Source organism: Lipotes vexillifer, unplaced genomic scaffold, assembly GCF_000442215.2.
Source record: "Lipotes vexillifer unplaced genomic scaffold, Lipotes_vexillifer_v1.1 scaffold500, whole genome shotgun sequence".
Lineage (NCBI taxonomy): Eukaryota > Metazoa > Chordata > Mammalia > Artiodactyla > Lipotidae > Lipotes > Lipotes vexillifer.
Window position 1 is genome coordinate 1,826,385 of NW_006778765.1, and position 16,107 is coordinate 1,842,491.

At 44.2% G+C, this 16,107-nt stretch overlaps 2 protein-coding genes across 2 annotated transcripts in view; one reads left to right on the forward strand and one right to left on the reverse strand.

Annotated features, from left to right (window-relative positions):
• The first annotated feature begins 2,359 nt into the window (after positions 1–2,359).
• Positions 2,360–5,376, forward strand: UQCC5 (ubiquinol-cytochrome c reductase complex assembly factor 5). Its single transcript, XM_007451865.1, has 2 exons — positions 2,360–2,528; positions 5,285–5,376. The coding sequence occupies exons 1-2, from the start codon at positions 2,378–2,380 to the stop codon at positions 5,374–5,376; spliced, it is 243 nt and encodes an 80-aa protein (XP_007451927.1). The 5' UTR covers positions 2,360–2,377.
• Positions 5,377–12,605: 7,229 nt separating this feature from the next.
• Positions 12,606–16,107, reverse strand: part of PBRM1 (polybromo 1) — a 98,019-nt gene continuing 94,517 nt past the window's right edge. The window contains 3 exon segments of the mRNA XM_007451866.1: positions 12,606–12,778; positions 15,039–15,255; positions 15,368–15,438. Of these exon segments, the coding sequence (XP_007451928.1) occupies positions 12,606–12,778; positions 15,039–15,255; positions 15,368–15,438 (461 nt within the window).

Consider the following 16,107-nt stretch of genomic DNA (forward strand, 5'->3'; position numbering starts at 1 on the left):
CCCGCCATGCCCGCTGCGCGCCGCCCGCGCTGCCCTCAGCCCTCCGGTCCGTCCGCCGCCCTCCTACTGCGCGCCCGCCACCGTGGCCGCGTGCTCCTCACAGCGGCCGGCCAATGGGCGCGGCGCGCGGAGCCCGACCGCCAATGGGAGCGTCCCTATACCCGGGGGGCGGGAGGTCCCGGACGGAGCGGGGCGGGCTCCCCGGCCCCCTCCCCCAGTCTCCGGAGCGACCCAGGAGGACTCTGCGCCCCCCTTCGGAATCTACGGTGGCAATGGCGGCTCCTTCTTTCCTCCCCTAGGGAGGCTGGCGGGCCTAAGAAAGGCCGTCCCCGCGAGGCTCCGGACGGCCAGGGCTCGGATGGGAGAGGGCCAGAGCGCGGCGGGGCCCCCCCGGTCCTTCTTTCCTCCCCTAGGGAGGCTGGCGGGCCTAAGAAAGGCCGTCCCCGCGAGGCTCCGGACGGCCAGGGCTCGGATGGGAGAGGGCCAGAGCGCGGCGGGTCCACCCTGGCCCCCCGGTCCTCTGTCTCCCCCTCTGCTCCCGGGGCCTCCCGCCCCTTCCCCCACCTCCTGTCCTTCTGACCTCAGATCCTCTGCCCCTTCCCCCAGTCCTGCAGTGGGGGTCCTGTTCCCCGCCCCTCGCCCCTGCCGGTTCTGCCCGCGGACCAGAGACCGGTCCGTTTCACTCACGTCTCTGGCGGATAGAGTCCTTCCCGCTCGCTCCCCGCTGCCAGCCCCACGCTGGGTGAGACCTCGGGACCGCAGCGCAGCCGACGTCCGCTGAAGCAGACGTCCCTCCCTCTTTGTGCCTTATACAGATGACCTCTGTTAACTTGGAGCGAGGTGGTGGGCCAGGGGTCACTGTGCTTGCCTGGTTCCTACCTCAGCAAATGGCCGCACCGAACCGCTCCATTCCTCGCTTCCCCACGCTGGACTCTCTAGCTCTTCTAGCAATATCACCAGGATTTCCAACGAAATTCCTCTTTCCTGCTGGGAACCACTCTCCACCCGCGTGTATTCCACACAGATACGTTTTCTGAGTCCACATGCGCATGTGCTCTGGGCCTTGAGCAGGCCGACCCTGCACCCGTGGGCCTTGTCGGTGGAGAGCTGGCTAGCTAGACACTGTTTCCGTGGGATGCTCCCCGCGGTGTCCTCGCCGGGTCTAAGGGTGTACATTCCAATATTCACTGCACCTTGGCTGAGGACCTACAGTGTGCCAGCCCCCTGGGCCAAATGCTGGCACAGGATGGAGGCCATAGGTGGGCCCGTGGGTGGGCGGCTGCCCTCCCCACTCCCAGGGCCCCAGTGAGCTAAGTGTGCGCTGGGGGCTTAGCCATATGTAAGCCTCGTCTGGGCGGGAGATGGGTGCTCTGTGGTGTCCAGCCCGCAGAGCTACCAAGAGAAGCCAGAGTGAGCACCAAGCCAGTTGTGTGTGCGTGGTTGGGTGGGGTTGGCTCCGGGAGAAGGCAGGTTATCCAGGTTATCCAAGCTGCAGCTTGGGACTGGCAGGTCAACGGCGGACCTTACTACCCTTTTCAGAGGCGCTGCTTGATCTCTCTTCTTTCTTTTAGTACATTTTGTGTTCACATTACCAGACTCTCTTATTGGTTCTAAGTTTTCATTTGACTTTCTTAGATTGTCTAATAGTCCGGGAATAACGGAAAGTGCCCCATACAGGATAGCTTTTCTTAATTTTATGGTTGGTTGTCTCAGATGCTTACTTAGACTTTTCTTGTGATAATGATAGTTAGCTTTCAACAATGCACCTCAAATCCTGTTATTTTTAGAAGCCTAGGCATCAGTCTCGATCTCGAAATAAATGAAAGGCGTTGTGTAATTGCATTTCAGAGCATGGTGCACTACCAGTTTAGTAGTCCATCATAGAGGGTCATCACTTCTACTAGGACTTTAAGAAAAAAGATGGCGGTGGCAGAGTAGGGGGCGCGGCCGCCAACTCCGAATACCAGCGTGCACACGGGAGGCCGGGAGGCGGGGCCGGACCGACGCCACGTGGGAGGCCCCGCCCCTTGGCCCGCCCTGCCTCTGGAGCAGAGGAGTCTGCGCCAGCTGGTTTAGGCCTCACAGAGCACGCGCACTCCGCCGCATTCTGATTGGCGGACCCACGCAGCCCACCGCACTCAGATTGGTGGAACCGCTCCACATTCTGGGTCCCCAGTTCAGCGCTGCTCTTTACCCGTTCCGCTCCTCACCTCCTTGGAGGTGGCCCGGGGCCGGGATCGCACGGCCACCTGGCCGCCGGACTCAGCAAGGGCGGGCAGGACGGCTTCGGCTTCATCCGGGAGCTCCAGTCCAGGGGCTGGGACAGCTCCTATCGCTCTTCGTTCCGCCGTGACCTTCTCCACGACAGCGGTCCGGCATGTTTTCCAGGGCCCAGGTGAGGCGTGTTCTGCAGCGGGTGCCCGGGAAGCAGCGACTCGGCGTCTACAGGTTCCTGCCCTTCTTTTTTGTCCTGGGAGGAACAATGGAGTGGATCATGATTAAAGTGCGCGTGGGCCAGGAGACCTTCTGTAAGTGGGGGTGCAGCAGCCTGTTTCATTTCAGGCAGGCGGGAGGCGGCGAGGGAGCCGTTTTCCTTGGGGCTATTCTCAGCTTGTAGACCTCTCATTACGCTCAGCGCTGAGCTGCTTTTACCCTGGTCAGAAGGGCGAGTGCCGTTCCCTTCGTTGGGCGGTGGAGATCCGCCTGGGCTCTCCTGTAAGCGGGGCGACAAAGGCACACTGGTATCCGATCTTGAGACCTTCCCTGCACTTTGAGAGGAGGGCACGTGACTCCTCTCAGGACGCCCTCCTTTCAAGCCTGCCCTTCGGCCATGCCGGTGACACTGTTTCGGGCCTAAGAAATAGACTTCTCACAGCACCTAGAGGCGGGTGGGATCTTGAGGATTCATGGAAGTTCCTAACTGGTCAGTCCAAACCCTAGAGGGAACTTGGTTGGCCCGGCTTAGCTAAATACTACTGTCTTTACTGGCCAGAGTCATTGGTACCAATGCCCAGCATTACAAAAAGTGTGTCTGGCATTGCTTTGCTGAGCACTAGCCTGGACAGGCTAGTTCCTCTTCCAGGAAGACTTCCCTAACCCCTAGGCCCTTTCTGCTTTCTCCCTCTCCAGAAACACAATCACTTGTGAATCACCAACACTCATTTTTTTTAAAAAGTGCTTTCTAAAGATATTTAATCCTTTTGTGTTCACCCATTCCTTCATATTTAATGAGCACTGATGAGAGGATATAAGGCGGAGGGCCCCCACACCAGAAGAGCACTAATGGGAGAGACAGATCATACAGTTACTATTAAGTGTGATCACTGCTGTGGGGGGAAAGTTGGGGGAGCATGGGAGTCGTGGGTGGGGCACCTGAATTGGACTAGGTGGTGCAGGGAAGGCTTCCTGGAGGAGTTACCATGTCAGGTAGGATCTGAAGATTGAGTAGGTGTCAGCCAGATGAGGGAAACGTTTATGGACTTGAAAGTGTCTTCTGCCAGTGGTAAGAGCAAACCTTGGGGCCTTGGTGTGAAAGTATGCTGCTGTGTTTGAGGGACTGAAGCAGGTGAGCAGAGTGAGGGATGACGTGGTTAGAAAGGTGCCTGGGCAGGGCCACAAAGGGACTGGAGAACCAACAATGTATCTCAAAGGGCTGAAGAGTTTTAAGCCGCAGCTGGTGAACATATGTGGAGAATGCTTTCTTGTGGAGGGTGGATTGACAGGAACACTTAGGCTGTGTGGTTGTCCAGATTTGAGATAGTGGCCTGGACTAGGCTGAGATGCCAGCAAGTGGGCAGAGTTGAGAGACACCCCAGAGGTAGTACTGACAAGGGCTTGGTGATTGAGTGGACTCAGGAGATGAGGAGTGGCGGCTTCTGGTAGGGCAGCTGGGGCAGGGGGAACACAGGCAGGACAGTCCTGGGCTCCATTTTGGACGTGCTGAGGGGGAGATGGTTATACAGAACTGAAGCTCAGAAGGCAGATCTGGGCCTCAGATCTAGGTTTGTGGGTCATTCACAAGCTGATTGTGATTAAAGTAAGAGTTTAAACCCCAACATTTTAAGGGTGACTGAGAGTGACCAGAGAGGCAAGAAGGGAAACATGAAGGGCTTGTTATCACAGAAGACAGGAGGTTCAGGAAGTTCAACTAAGTGAATGGGAGGTAAGCCCCCTCTCCCCTACCAGGAGAGACTTGAAATATGCAAATACTGATCAGGAAAGAGAGGGTGGAGAGAGGCTGGAGATACCTTGGCCCTTGAGAAGGTGGGAGAGGATGGGGCCAGAGCAAGGCAAGGAGTAGCCCTTGGAAGTCAGCTGGAAGAGTTCTTTACTGATGACTTTTCTCTTTGAAGGAAGAGTTCATGGCCATTTCGGGGTGGGTAAAGTAGGGTCAGGGCCGTGGCTGAAGAAACAGGACTGCCAGGCATCACAGTGGACCCAGTTAGATGCAACAGTTGGGCCCACAGTGCAAAGCAAGCAGAATGAGGCATGGAGAAGTAAGTTGGATTAATCTGTAGTTTGGGTTTTGAAGGTATATCAAGAAGTTGATATTGATGAGAGGGAGTTTCAGCTGATCTGGGCAGGAAGAGAGAACAAGGGCCTGAGGAAGTTGGTGGAGGTCCAAGGACAGAAAGGTAGTAGAGGTTGTGGTCAGAGCAGAATGAACTTATTGCTTCAGAGGAACACTGCAAGCAGATGGCAGAAGTTGAGAAGGAAGGAAGATAAAGGGGGCTGGTGTTGCCTGGGAAGATGGCACAGGACAGGGTCAAGGAACCTGAGCTAGATGCCAGCATTTTCAGAGACTGAAGGGGAGTGATGGACAGCAGGTGCCAGTGCAGAGAAGATGGTGGCAAATGGCATAGGACCCAGAGGAAGAAGGTGGAGAATCAGTAGTAGTCTGGAAAAGCAGCAGCTGAGAACAAGGAGACTGCCCTCAGTTCCTGGGTGTGGCAGAGGGAGCAGCAGAGAGCTATAGGGCCAGAAGTACCTCTGCAGGGCCAGTTAAGAAGGATGATTTCAGATAGAAGTGAAATTGCTAAGGGCTGTGCTGGGACATGACACTATCTTTGAAGACACTGACTCTGACCCTGCTATTGATATTGAGAGCTCCTTTAACATAGTGCTCATTTAAATCAAATCTTCTTTTAAGTTTATTCTGGCATTGAGTTAAGCCTTAATGTTGATATTCAGGTGACAGATCTAGACTATTGGTTAAATTACTCAGATATGTATTTTTAATTCCTTAGTCTCTTGAAAATCTAAATAAAATCTTTGTTTGATACAGACGATGTCTACCGTAGAAAAGCCTCAGAAAGGCAGTATCAGAGAAGGCTGGAAGATGCATCAGAGACTGAACTTCAGCAGTCAATAAAGTGAATATGAAACTTTACTACTGGTTTCAACTCCTTTAAAGATGTACTTTTCGGGTCTCTTGTTCTTACATAGAACTGCCTTTACAAAGAATTTTTATAGTTTTCCTGTCTCTGCTTGAATACTTCCCAAGACACTGATGGACAGCACTTATGGGAAAATTATTTCCTACTAAAACACACCTACCCATTGAATCTAGTCCATGAAATATTTCTAAACAATTCAAGGATCAATCAGGATGCTTTTCAGTGTAGCCTGAATTGTTTGTGAAGTCCTTTGTTTTAGGCAACAAGGGATAACCTTATTTAGTTTTTTGCAGAATTCAGACTTACTATGAATAAAAGTTATCTACTGTAGGATCATTTAAACTAGGATTATTATGCAGACTGCATTTCTGCTAGCTACCAATTTGTAAACACTTTGTTAGAATGTGACCATACGTTACTCATGTTAAGTGCTCTTGTGAACACAGACAACCCCTTTCCTTGCTTGGCTCCATTAACATACAAGGGCTGGACCTCCATGAGGACTGGGGAGCAACACGTTTCACTCCCCTCTGAGATGAAGATGTTGCTTTCATCCAGCTGCTAAAGATAAAGACACTGCTCCTTCCCAAAGAAAGTGCATCTTCACAGCATAAAGCAACCAGAGACTTGAGCTAAATCAGAGGCTCAGTCTATAGGGAGAGATTTTCCAATCTGACCCAGAATAAGTTTGGATCGGTTGGTAGAAAAAGCAAAGGCATCTTTCCATGTTTGGATAACCATATCCAACATCTTTTCAAACAAGAAAATATATACATATTAAAGAAGACTAAGTTTCAAACTATTGCTCATGAATAAAGAAGCAGATGCTTAAGGCCACAGAGTATCCTCAAGTTAATGATATCTGCCACAAATAAATTGTTCTAAGGGATTTTTTTTTTTCTAATTTAAGTCAGTCCATTTATGTTAGAACCAATCCAGTATAAATAAGGAGCCACTGACTACTCATATCATTAAAGTACTAATGAGTCACTGCTCAGAGGTGGCTTGAGTATGAAGACCAGTGATGACCAACAAGCACCAGGGAGAGGAAGGTAGTTCTCATGTGCGCTTTTGTTACCTCAGGCATTCCTGGTGACCCTAAACCTCAGTTACTTTTAGTGACTAGACTGCTGCATAATGAATTTAAATTGTGGCCTTAACTCCCATTTGTTCCCCCAACCTGTTTTAGAAGTTTAATATTTTGTACCTATGTAAAGAGCATATGTAACATACATACCTTTTACAAAGAATAGTTGTAAATGCTAATAAAACCATCAGCTAACTTCTCTGTCTGCTGTGGTTTCCTTCCCTGGCCTATCCTGCAGCCTCCATCCCAGGGAGAATCTCTAGTCTGAAATTTGTGCTAAACTTCCCTAGAGTTTTCTTCATCTTTCTAAAATATATGTATTGGAGTGCCAATTTATTTAAGACAACGAAGCTTTGAAGACGACACAACAATGTCTGACTTCAAGGCAAGTAGACTAGCAAAGCAATTAAAATTGAAGATACTTTCAAAGCATTTTAATTTGGATGCTACAGAACTAATTTTTGTTAACCAAGGTGCAAGCTTTTTAACTTTGCCTCAATTTTTTAGCAGTTCTACTAAGGAATATGACTCTATCCCACTTATCAGACACTAGGATTATTTAAGGGAACTTAAATAATTTAAACAGCAATGCTCTCATATGCTGCTTACAGAACTGCAGTGCCCCCTACTGTGAACTACAAGGCAAACAATTTAATAACTTGCATTTCAAAAACCACAATACTTCAGAATGACAAAAATCTAATTAGCATTTATTGCTAGAAGTCTACCTCCACTGGGGTGTCAGACAAAGAACATGGGCTTTGGAGCTTCATTTTATCATCTGAATGGATAGGGAAAGTATTGGGTTGACCAAAAAGTTCATTCGGTTTTTCTCGTAAGATGGCTCTAGTAGTGCTTAGCTGTCTTTAACTTCATTCGAAACAATTTTGCTAGACTGTATTGTGACAGGTCTCATTACCAGCGTGCATTAAAAAAAAAAAAAATCAAAATTGGTGAATTTTTGTGCAGCCATTTTAATATTGAAGATGGAAGCAACATTTTCCAAGTATTATGCTTTATTTCTTTTTTATATAAATTTTATTTATTTTTGGCTGCGTTGGGTCTTTGTTGCTGCGCGTGGGCTCTCTCTAGCTGTGGACAGTGGGGGCTACTCTTCGTTGCGATGTGAGGGCTTCTCCTTGCAGTGGCTTCTCTTGTTGCAGAGCACGGGCTCTAGGCGCGTGGGCTTCAGTTAGTTGTGGCTCATGGGCTCTAGAGCGCAGGCTCAGTAATGTGGTGCATGGGCTTAGTTGCCCCGAGGTATGTGGGATCTTCCCGGAGCAGGAATAGAACCCGTGTCCCCTGCATTGGCAGGTGGATTCCCAACCACTGCGCCACCAGGGAAGTCCCTGTGCTTTATTATTTCAAAAAAGGTTAAAAACGCAACTGAAACACATTAAAAGATTTGTGCAGTGTATGGAGAAAGTGCTGTGACTGATCGAATATGTCAGAAGTGGTTAGTGAAGTTTTGTGCTGGAGATTTCCTGCTGGACAATGCTCCACGGTCAGGCAGACCTACTGAAGTTGATAGTGATCAAATCGAGACACTGAGAACAATCAACGTTATACCATGCGTGAGAGAGCCAACATACTCAAAAATATCCAAGTCAAGCATTGAAAATCACTGCTTGGTTATGTTAATTGCTTTGATGTTTGGGTTCCATAATTTAAGTGAAAAAAGCCTTCTTGACTGTATTTCCACATGCAATTCTCTACTTAAACGTAACAAGAACATTCTATTTTTAAAACAAATTGTGACAGGCAATGAAAAGTGGATACTGTACAATAATGTGGAACGGAAGAGATCGTGGGGCAAGCTAAATGAACCACCACCAACCAACCAAAGGCCGGTCTTCATCCAAAGAAGGTGATGTATATACGGTGGGATTGGGAGGGAGTCCTCTATTATGAGCTCCTTCCAGAAAACAAAACGATTAATTCCAACAAGTACTGCTCCCAGTTAGACCAACTGAAAGCAGCACTCGACGAAAAGCATCCGGAATTGGTCAACAGAAAACGCATAATCTTCCATCAGGATGACGCAAGACCGCACGTTTCAATAACCAGGCAAAAAACTGTTACAGCTTGGCTGAGAAATTCTAATTCATCCGTCGTATTCACCAGATATTGCACCTGCGTATTTCCATTTATTTCGGTCTTTACAAAATTCTCTTCATGGAAAAAATGCCAATTCTCTGGAAGACTGTAAAAGGCACCTGGAACAGTTCTTTGCTCAAAAAGATAAAAAGTTTTGGGAAGATGGAATTATGAAGTTGCCTGAAAAATGGCAGAATGTGAATATGTTGTTCAATTAAGTTCTTGGTGAAAATGAAAAATGTCTTTTATTTTTACTTAAAAACTCAAGGAACTTTTTGGCCAACCCAATACCTAAGCACAGAGTAAATACTCAATAAGGGCGGGCTATCTTTGTTCATCTAGTAGTCCTCTTTTGGAAATCTTGCCTACATCTCTGAAGTTATAACTCAATCAAATTAATCTCTTTTAGAAGTTTGGATCTTTCACACTGAGTTACTTCTCTTAAAAAAAAATATACACTTGGACCATGGTGTTTTCCAAAACAACTTCTCTCCTAGTAAAGCAGCATCAGTTTAGTTTTCATACACGTGTATCAAATTTGGTATTTCTTGCCACATTTATATGTATAATCCACAAGATGTGCATTCCACATCTATCTGGGGGATAGAAATAGTCTATTAATTTGTTCAGGTATGAACTTTCATTCAGCTAACCTTGCACACTTCCAAATGCAAAAGGAACAGAGTAATACTTAGCACTATTGCTCAGAGTGTTCAGCTGGAATGTTTAACTATACATCAACGATCATTCAAAATGTTTATGAGCAGAGATGGAAGTACAGCCCTAAACTCTCAGGAGAACAGAACCACAGGGATTTGCAAAGTGATATTAGAGGAAAACCGTTGGTTGATTTTACCAACACCTTCTATTAAAAGTGTTGTCATGTTTTAAGAGATTATAAGCATGATAAAAACATATCCGGGCCACTTCTCTCTTCTGGCCACACAGCTATTTGAAATGGATTACACTGATTTATGATATAGAACATGTTTGCCTTACCTTCCATCATCAGTAACAACTCCCTCTGCAATTTTAACTTCAACCTGCATTTCTGCCCATGCTGAAGACATGTTAGGAATCCTTGACTGCCAGTCTGAGAGCTTGGCATGGGCATGTCAGGCTGCAGTGTGACTACATTCAGCTTCTGTATTAATGCAGCCTAAGCCTTGGATCAGTGTCTGGACACTGACTTATGCCTCTACCCAAGGAGCTCTCTTCCTTTAAATTGGCAGCCATATCCCTGTCAACATAAAATCAAGGCTTGCAGAAATTAAACCTACTTGAAACTAACATCTGACACAGCTTTAACAAAACAACCAAACCTGGTTAATCCAAATCACTTTGCAAACTCCATTTTTATTTGGATTAAAAAGCTTCAGATGAACAAAGATATGATACATACATATTATAAGACTAGTTATCACTTAAACCTCTTTTGATACAGAAATTAGAATAAACCAAGTTTTAATCAAGTCTGAAAATGTTTAAGTTCAAAAATCAACAACACCAATTTGGAGATTTTACACAAAGAAGAGTCCCCTCTTAATTCTTCCTCATAGGAAGAAAAGGGTGGGTTCAAAAACAAAGTAATTCAAGGCCTTTTAAATCAGTTGGCTGACATACTATTTTAAACCTATAGGTCTTTTTCCGCACATAAACAAAATTCTTTTCCACATGAACTTACATTTTGAAAACATTTAGGCCATTATACTTTCTAAGCCATATCACTACAGTTCCTAAAACTCATGGAAAAAAAAGATGTGTAGTTCACATGTACCTTTTAAAGTCAGGGCTTTTTTTTTTTTCTTTTTCTTTTCTTTTTTGCAAGATGGCTGACCTCAAATCTTATATCCTAAAAAATTAATTGACATTCTCCAAGTTAATATACAGAAAGACATGATTCTAAAATAAATACATAGAGCTTTTTTTTTTTTTTTAACTTAATTAGGGCCTGCCTAATGGCCCCCTGGCCCGGCTCTGCACTGCCTTAGGGAAGCCCCTGGCTGGATCTATGGTTCCTACAGCACCTCCAGACACTGAGAAGGAGCCTGGAGGAGGAGTGCTCTGGCTTCTAATGCCCCACATAGACCACAGTGAAGAGTTTTTAGAGTCTTCCCAAAGAAGTCTCTTCCAGACCTTAAAAAGGGAAATAAGACGGGTGCATGAAATAAATAAATAACTTAACCAAAATTAAATTTCAGGTTCTTTGGTGTAATTCAAGGATGTCTAGAAATAAAATAATCTGATTGTATTATACAGTCCATGATGATTCAATGGCCCAAATAACCAAGAACTGAAGATTTCTTTATCTGATTCAGTTTAACAATAAGGTACTGACATAGTACTGCAAAACATTTTTTAAAATTCAGAACTGTTTAAAATACTTGATGCAAATTGAGATCCAGTGGTTGACTTATAGGCAATTAAGTTATAAGGACCTCCTGTAATTAAAGTATCTAGATACAAGAGACTTTTTTCCATTCTAAACTCTTCTATCCCCATGATTTAGTAAGAATGGTAATTAAATATCCAGGTATTGACTCATACCAGATTAAAAGAAAAAAGTATCCTCTGAGAGTCACTCTCAATTTACAAACAGCAGTGGAAGCTCCACCACAATAGCAACCACCTTGTTACAATAAAGCAGGTTTCAAAAATGCTGAGTGAAATACTGTACCATGTTTGATGCTTTCCACTTGTCTGAGCATTATATACTGCCTCCAAATGTTTTTTTCCAGAGTCATATAAGAGAGACAGGGTCATCAAACCTAAGTGTTTGGGATCTGTAATGGTCTTTTTAGTGAGCATTTTCTTAAATTATGATTTCCTTCTCCTGAAATTCAAAAGCACAAGCTGAATTTTGAAATTATTTTATAAAGTCTTAAATTTCTGGTTGAGAATTACAACCCTGAAACAGGAGAAAAAGAAAAAAAAAAAGCCAGATCTGATGAGGAAATAAAGAATACTAAAACATACTTGCATATGCAGGCAATCCAGCCTTTTACAATTATGCTTCTGACACAGCCCATATCTGGTTAATGCACTCCCTTCCCTAAGTTAGGTTAGGTGTTATGTTTAAAAATAAATCACCTCCAGCACACCTCAATACTTTCTTCAAGATGAACTTCAATAATTTGCAATGTAGAGATTTAAAGTTTTAAATCACCTAACATGTATAGGCATAAATTGTGAATTCATTACAAAAAGATCAAAAGTACCCTTAAACTTACCTGCCAAGACTACATATAATTCAGGGTTGTGCACATGTTCTGCAAAAATAACTGACACCATAGATGTCTAACTCAGCACAAGAAAAAGTGCTTTCTCCCTCCAGGCGTCCGGGAGCTGCATTAGCTACAGAAGAGTGCACAGTGCTGATTTCAGATTTCTGAGTTACTAGAGCAAATGTGCCATGTCTGCCAAACATCTACAATCCAACTAACAACCTTTCACTCTACCTGGAAGAAACAGTTCTTGCAAAAGTGGCTTAAGATATTTAGGCACGTGAAACAGACACAAGTACACTTCCCTCTCTAAGATGTAAACTAGGGCCAACTTCACATTTCACTGACAACTTAAACTAATCTGTAAACTCTTTTGTGTGTTTTTTTTTTTCATTTTGTTTGTTATTTAAAAAAAAAAAAACCCAAAAAACCAACCAAAAAAAACAAGAAACAGAAACCCCAAGCCAAGACAAAAAACCTTTGATGGTTTCAGCTCTATGGCAACAAGTAAAAAGATAAAACTCCAAGTCTAAATACAACCAATTATGAAACTGGTTTTAAACGAAGGAAACATATGCAAAAAAAAAATCTTTTGTGTATTTGATAAAGTCAACTTAATGTAACAAAAACAAATTGAAATAGCTTATTAAAAGTGTCCTTATATAAAAATGGCCTTGTGATGTACAATAAAATGCAATAAAAATGATCATCCTTTGTTCCTCCCCCCACCCCCAGTAACTAAAATGGCTACTGTTCCACAAAACTCTTTATGCTTCTATAAAAGAATCGTAATTGATGTGATTAAAGGTTTTCTAGATTGTATGCTTGGCGAATATTGAGGGTGTCTCGGAGCATCAGATCCCGAAGGCGCCAGAGGGCGTCTGCCATGGTGGTGTGGGCCCCTTTACTTTTCAGCCAGTGAGAGGGGAGTCGGCTCTCCTGTTCTTTTGACAAATGGACATCGCGTCTTCGGGCTGAAAATTAAAGTGCAGACAGAGAAATACAAATATCAGTCCTAAGGTCTGACAGATTTATTAAAACATGAAACATTTATTATTTATTGAATATTATGAATTTTAACTCTGCAGAATACTTCCAAGCAAATTTCTTACATTGTTTTATTAGGCATCTTGGTTTTTATTATTTACATTTGTTTTCTCTTGTGAGTTGCCTGTTTTTTTAATTTTATTATTTTTCTGACACTTTGTTTTTTGTTTTTTTTGCGGTACGCGGGCCTCTCACCGCCGTGGCCTCTCCCGTTGTGGAGCACAGGCTCCGGACGCGCAGGCTCAGCGGCCACGGCTCACGGGCCCAGCTGCTCCGCGGCACGTGGGATCTTCCCGGACCGGGGCACGAACCCGTGTCCCCTGCATTGGCAGGCGGACTCTCAACCACTGTGCCACCAGGGAAGCCCGGCATCTTGGTTTTTAGAAAACTATTTTACTTAGGTATGAGACTACCTAGCCAAGGATGTCTCGTTTTACACTTTGCAGTTTATAAATTATCTAATGTCTTTTTTAAAAAAATTAATTAATCAATTTATTTTTGGCTGCATTGGGTCTTCGTTGCTGCGTGCGGACTTTCTCTAGTTGCGGTGAGTGGGGGCTACTCTTCGTTGTGGTGCGCACGCTTCTCATTGTGGTGGCTTCTCTTGTTGTGGAGCATGGGCTCTAGGCACACAGGCTTCAGTAGTTGTGGCTCGTGGGCTCAGTAGTTGTGGCTCACAGGCTCTGGAGCACAGGCTCGGTAGTTGTGGCGCACGGGCTTAGCTGCTCCGCAGCATGTGGGATCTTCCCAGATCAGTGCTCGAACCCGTGTCCCCTGCGTTGCCAGGCTGATTCTTAACCACTGTGCCACCAGGCAAGTCCTAGAAATTATCTAATTTCTAACAATTACTTCACAAAACAGCTGCACAAGATAACATAATTACTAGAATGGGAATATAAAAGTTGTACGAACACCTAAAAGATCTGATCATTAATATTTAATAATTACTCCAATATTAACAAAAATTCCTAAAAAGGTAAATGTGAAGAAAGGGAAAACCACCTACTACTCTTAAAGCAATCAAATGATCAAATTTGGCTTAGAAATGAAAAATGAACAGAAACTTCCAAAGTTCTTTCCAGAAACTAGGCAAGTTATTTTAGTAAGTACTGAAAATATGCTGAGGCTGCTGAACTAAATGAATAAACTTGATAGGTTAATAGAAACATGTCTTCCAATATTATTTTTCTTTTTTAAAAATTGAGGTGAAATAATTTTTTTTTTTTTTGCGGTACGCGGGCCTCTCACTGTTGTGGCCTCTCCCGTTGCGGAGCACAGGCTCTGGACGTGCAGGCCCAGCGGCCATGGCTCACGGGCCCAGCCACTCCGCGGCATGTGGGATCTTCCTGGATCAGAGCATGAACCCATGTCCCCTGTAACGGCAGGTGGACTCTCAACCACTGCGCCACCAGGGAAGCCCAGAAATAATTTTTAATTTACCCAAATCCATCTATGCTATGCCCAAATGCCTGAAAGATAATTGAAAAAATTCAGAATATACTTAAGAAGATGGCATAGATATTTCTGACAAAACTAAGCTTTGAAACTCAGCAAAAAAACATTTTCAGTATGTAATGTCAATATACAAAGAAGCTCTGAACACTTCTACTAAATATACAATTTATTTTACTTATAAAGGCATACCTCAGGTTTGGTTCCAAATCACCACAATAAAGTGAGTTGCATGAATTTTTTGGTTACGTTTACACTATACTGTAGTCTATTAAGTATGCAATATAGCATCATGTCTAAAAGAACAATGTACGTACCTTAATTAAAAAAGACTACACTGCTAAAAAAATATTAACCATCATCTGAACCCTCAGCAAGTCGTAATCTTTTTACAATGGTAATATCAAAGATTGTTGATCACAGATCACCAAAACAAATATAATAATGAAAAAGTTGGAAATATTGTGAAAATTACCAAAATGTGACACACAAACATGAAGTGAGCACATACTGTTGTAAAAACGGTGCCGAAACACTTGCTTGACATATTGCCACAAACCTTTAATTTGTAAAAAATGCAGTATCTGAGAAGAGTAACAAAGCAAAGTGCAATAAAACAAGGTATGCCTGTATAAGAATCATGGATATTTATCCTATGATATAATAGGTCCACAGCAGCAAGAGGACTTTGATAAAGCATGGATTTCGAAAAGGCTTCTTGAGGACTCTCCTTACCTGCTAGGGTCTGGTCCCACTTGCTAATGCTGTTGGACTCAGCACTGAGTCCTTCAATATATTTTAGGTAGGCCTCTGAGTGGAGAAGCCGTTGAGTCTTCGGTGGGGGAGCCACAAACATGGGTGTTGTTGGCTGCTGTATGACAGGGGGGCCGGGTGGATGTGGGCCAGGATATGGAGGTGGTGCCTGCTGCCCTGGAGGCCCCAAAACACCTACCTGAAAGAGCACAGACACATGGTGAGGGAAAAAAAAATACTCAGTGTATGCTCTGAGAAAGAGGGTAACTTGAATTCTGTTGAGTCCTAGAAGATCCAACTTGGAGGCTCACCTGCTGTCCATATGGACTTCCACCTGGTGCTGGAGTCCCTACCATAGGGGCCACTCCTTGGTTCATCACACCTATAATTCAGAATTACAGGCACAATTAGAGGCTCTGGGTTGAGAAGACTGAAAAACTACTGTCTGATAAGAAAGGCCATTTATAATGCAAGCCTATGATCTCTGCCGTGAGTCTTTGTGGACAGGAACCCTAAGCACCCAAAACAGGATGCAGCATTCATATAGAAAATGCATGTTCTTTTGTTTTCTAGGTACTTTAAATACAAAGCTAGGACAATTTGTCAGATGTACATTAATTATTCATGGCTTAGAAATAATTTGAACCCTGCATAAAATTCTAGTATTTCCCTAGGTAAGCTACAGTCAGAATACAACTATATTTTCAAGGTATTTTTCTTTTGACAACACAGTTTCCTGCAACTGAAGCCCGTGTTTAATTTCAGCAGTAATGGCATTGCAACCAGGCTCAGCTGTATGCAATGTGTTAGGACAGCAGGGACATAAGGGAAGAGGTTTGTGCAAGTGCACATTAAATGACCTTTGTGGAGGCTGGAGGCACATTCTTGCTGTCCTCTCACAGGCCACCAGCACCTCTGGTTCTAACTGGAGTCACTAATGTTGGCAGAGAGGGGACACTGGCACTTGATAGACCAGCACTTTGAAAAGGAATCATCTGAAAACAGAGCAGCCTTGGTGCTATCACTTCAAATGCAAAATGACAAAGGGAAA

Bases quoted from the DNA above. Each gene is read 5' to 3' on its own strand.
- UQCC5 (XM_007451865.1), top strand. From the start codon at position 2,378: ATGTTTTCCAGGGCCCAGGTGAGGCGTGTTCTGCAGCGGGTGCCCGGG. The intron at 2,529-5,284 runs GTAAGTGGGGGT...TGTTTGATACAG, and splicing joins CGTGGGCCAGGAGACCTTCT to ACGATGTCTACCGTAGAAAA.